This window comes from Aphanomyces astaci (genome assembly GCF_000520075.1).
Source record: "Aphanomyces astaci strain APO3 unplaced genomic scaffold supercont1.60, whole genome shotgun sequence".
NCBI classification, from domain to species: domain Eukaryota; phylum Oomycota; class Saprolegniomycetes; order Saprolegniales; family Verrucalvaceae; genus Aphanomyces; species Aphanomyces astaci.
Window position 1 is genome coordinate 296,062 of NW_009798323.1, and position 4,490 is coordinate 300,551.

At 48.0% G+C, this 4,490-nt stretch overlaps 1 protein-coding gene across 1 annotated transcript; it reads right to left on the minus strand.

Annotated features, from left to right (window-relative positions):
• Positions 1-1,270: 1,270 nt before the first annotated feature.
• On the minus strand, positions 1,271-3,297 carry H257_14689 (hypothetical protein; the record flags this gene model as incomplete). Its single annotated transcript, XM_009842579.1, has 2 exons — positions 1,271-2,892; positions 2,955-3,297. 2 exons carry the CDS (start codon positions 3,295-3,297, stop codon positions 1,271-1,273), a joined length of 1,965 nt encoding a protein of 654 aa, XP_009840881.1.
• Positions 3,298-4,490: the final 1,193 nt, after the last annotated feature.

Consider the following 4,490-nt stretch of genomic DNA (forward strand, 5'->3'; position numbering starts at 1 on the left):
GTTTTTCAGGGTTATTCGGGTCGGCGTGATAGGCCAAAATTTCCTCACATGTGCATAGTACACTATAATAAAGCATGGAGTTGTACAGTAACACAGTTAACTTTGAATACCGTATTGCGTAATTCGAGTTAGACATACTTTTCGTTCTAGACCCTCTTCGACGGACTTTCCGTTCTAGACCCTCTCAGAAGCAATATATTTTGATTTCGCAGAGAAATAAATTCTCAACGGCTTTCCTTGGCCGGTCCGTACTTGGTGTTTGGAGGATGGAGGGTTGCTACGGTCACCGTGCATTCCTTTCTAGAGCAAACGAAAGTGCCCGAAGGCGTTGGTTGTAACGACCGCTGTGGCGCCAAAACCACCAAAACCTCCGAAGTAATACTGTTATGCACTTTTGGAGATTCATTACTGTATTTATAAAAGGTTATTGTCCCAGGATTGCGTACCAGAGGCCATCGTTCTGAATGGGTTTGTAGCATGCAACCTACTGGAAGGTGAGATCCACGAAAGCATCGACCAAGGTGGTTACATCGACGATGATGTATTGACTGAGTTGGATGGATTAGCCGTCGAAGACATGATCCACCCATCAAGTGACATGGATAATAATGTCGACATCACTTACCTTACTACGTACTCCGAAACCCCGTAGTATGAGCTGTCGACGATTCTGCTTTGATTGGTTAGTTTATACTAGTAATACTACTCCTGTATTAAAGTATTAATACTATTTATAAACCTAAAATTATACTATTAAAATAGTGTAATTTTAGGTTTATCACTTCATATACTACAGTACTACTGTACCAGTACAACTTGAAAATATTACTTCGAAGTAATAACTAAAGTTACGTAGAATTTTCAAGTTGACGAGGTCCCTCATATATATTGTTATTTGTTTGTACTTCGAAGTATGTCTAAAGGGAATTACAAATGTGTAGTCATAATTTCCACTAAGGGCGTGTTCGGAGCGACTTTTGTGTCAGCGGTTTTTGGCTTTTTCCACAAGCCGCTGAAATATCAGCGACTTTTTGCCTTCACTGACATTGGTTAATAACAGAGAAAAATCAACCAATGATGCGTCCTAAAATTCATTGTATTGTGATGAGCAAATGTAGGCCAGTCGACGTACTCAAGGTAATTGGCTGTTAATTACTTGGTTTACATCGAATGTGATCCAATCACAGTTGATCCACCAATTCAACCAACACACAGCTGTGCCGTGGTGAGTAAGTACATTCTTGTGACCTTAAGTGATATCCTTAGACAACTAAGTCGTACCAGGAGCTTCGCTGCGCTTTCTCTTTTGATAGGGTCGACTTGTTTTTGCACCCCGACGTTGACGAATGAGCCGAGCAACCGTCACAACCTTGAGCTGGCCGAAGCGACGTTGGCGTTCCATTGGTGTTGTTGAAAGAAGCAGATGTAAGCCGCGCACGGCGACGTCGAACGATTCGGCAGCTTTGCGTTCGTTCCAACTTGCAGGTAGGCTACAGCCACAACACTCCATGTATCGATCGGCCAACTCCGTCATGACTAGCTTCCATTCTGATAATATTCGCCGCTGCTTCTTGGAGCCGAGGTCGCGCGAATCGATGGCGTTGTACGGGACATATTTCAAACGATCGTTACCTAGCCACCAAAGTGACCAAGCTGTTGCTGTGTCGGCGAGGGGAAATTCAAATCCCTCTGGAAGCTTGTGCATCCGTCCGCCCCACGAATACAGAAACGTAACTCGCTGACCTTGCTCGTCTTCCCGGCGTAATGGAGGTTCGTCTAAGTGTCGTCCAACCCCAAGTACTTGCAGCGCATCCACTATTGTTTGTTTGATTAGCACGCTAGTGATAGTGCCGTGCGTCACATCACGCTCGTCGAGCATGCCCCGCATTTGATCGACTATGCTTCTGGGCATGGCGTCGATAGACGAGCCTTGGTGCTCCAGAAGTCTGTAAACTTCGATATACGGTGGGATGCCAGATGGTTGCAGCCGCTGGTTTGTCGTGGCGAGCTCTGCTTTGAGCGCTTCGAGCATCAGGGGTTGGCGGAAGATGGGCGTGCCAAAAACGATGTGTTTGGCCGGAAGGGTATCAACCACGTAATCGAAGTGGCGCACAAGCGAGGCCATGCCATGAGCCAGGATGCCACGCATTGAGGCTACTTTGGACAGTGTGGGGAACGTGACATCCAGTGCGGCGACGACAGCGTCGCTGTTGTTATCGACAAAATGCGGCGGCAGGACAGCAAAATTGGCTTGGTTGAGTGGTAGGCCTGCAACAACCCGGCCAACAAACTGGTCGCCAGCACGCTCATAGTGCATGTACCGCTCAAACACGCTGCCCAGCGACCAGCCGCAACGAAGACAAATGCTGACAAGCGAAGGGCCACCCGTACTGCCAGATGAAACAAACGTGGCCGCACCCTTACGAATCGAGTGGGTGCCAATTTCACTGCTGCCGACAGGATTGTCTTCGATTAGTGCCAGTTTCAGGCCTTTGCCAAATCTCGTTCGCTGAGACGAGCCGGGAAAGAGTGCACCAGCGGCAAGCATCGGGTTGCAGGCAAGGTACAATCCAAGCGCAAGAAAGGCGCACGTGTGTGGCTGAAGTGGGTTGGCGTAGATGTGCCGCGGGTCACGACGCTTGCTCCCATCTTGGTCTGTCTTGGACTTGAAGAACGTGATTCCAACTGCGTCCTCTTCGTACGACAAGTGCCCTAGCTGTATTGTTTCGGTTGACTTCGAGCGCGCCATGAGGTTCCAGGACAACACAAGGAAGAGGTGCAGGAAACCAGCATCCATTGCCAATATCGTTGTGCGGCACAGAGCATCGTACGCTCCATACCCGAGTGGTCGTTTACCGCTGTCCTTCACAGAAGTGGTCTGCTCACTTGTAGCTGTAATACGTCGTATGCCTAATAGATCCAATCATGTCATAGTTTTCTGTAGCTAGCAGTACCTTGGAACACGTCTTTTAAATCACCGTCAAACTGTGAGGGCAACGGAACTTTTTGCATCTTGTAGTAGTTTCGCATTGCCGACCTGTAGCCGGACATCGTGCTTGCCTTCACAGCAGTGTTCTGCATGGTCCAGACGATAAACCGGACAAAGTCGTCGTACGAAAACGCTGCCAGATTGATCGAGCCGTCGGCACTCAGCAGAGCATCGGCTTGATTGGTCTGCTGAATCCACTTGACGACTTGACGGATGCCTGACGCGTAGGCCTTTTTGGATCTTTCGGCCACCAGAGCTCCGTGAATATCCTCCAGCGTCGAAGTTTCGCGCTGCGGTACCGTCGCCATATCAAGTAATGATACAGTAGACATGCATACACAGTATTTCATCCAATCACTGCTCGAGGATACACGATAGGCCAGGTGGCCTACAAAGGACCAGCATTTCCATTGTTTTCATTTATCTTGCTATTTGTATTTGCCGTGCATTAATTCATGGAGAAAAGTAGAAAAGTAGGCCAGGTGGCCTACGTAACTATTGACCGTCGCCATATCAAGTAATGATACTGTAGACATGCATACACAGTATTTCATCCAATCACTGCTCGAGGATACACGATAGGCCAGGTGGCCTACAAAGGACCAGCATTTCCATTGTTTTCATTTATCTTGCTATTTGTATTTGCCGTGCATTAATTCATTGAGAAAAGTAGAAAAGTAGGCCAGGTGGCCTACGTAACTATTGAATTTAGTATACCTGCCCTACGTAGTTCATTCAATGTCCATTTTCAGCTCTATGACAGCGGAGCGCAGAAAATTGTTGTCGCGTAGTGGCTGTGGTGGCCAAATGTTCAGGCGGCGAGTGGCGAAACGACGTAGAGTAGATATAGCGCATGAGAACTATGTATCTACGCAAGTCAGTCGTAAGTCGGCGGCTTGGAAATATAGACTGCCACGCTAATGGCGCACCGGTAAAGGTCAAACCGACCGACAATGCTATGTGTTTCAACCTTGTGCGTCGGTGTGATCTTCTCCTTCCCGAAGGAGTCGTGCACTCATCACTACTAACTCTAGGCATGCGCAACCCATAAGATCAACGCCTAGCTAACCTGAAATCATGTACAATACACAGAGCCTAGGGTTCAGTACAAGTAGGAGGTCGCGCGGGACGGGCATGTGTACAGCGTTCGATGCGTTCTGTGTGCAGCTACCCTCGACATGGAAATGACTTACCACAGCCGTGCTTCACAGGGGTAAAGTTCTCCCGTCGAGGACTTACCAGTACACACCGGAGTGGAGTGACGAACCACCGGCAACCGACAAGGGTGTGCTTTGGGCGTGCTCCTGCGAAATTTTAGTTTGCAACCAACAATTTATTCTGATATTTTTGCCCAATAAATAGCCACAATCCCAAAAGTCGCTGTAAACGACCTCAAGGAGGTCGTCCAGAGCGGTTTTTGCAAAAGTCGATGGAAACGATTTTGATTGGCTACTTTTCCAAAAACCGCTGACACAAAAGTCGCTCCAAACACGCCCTAACG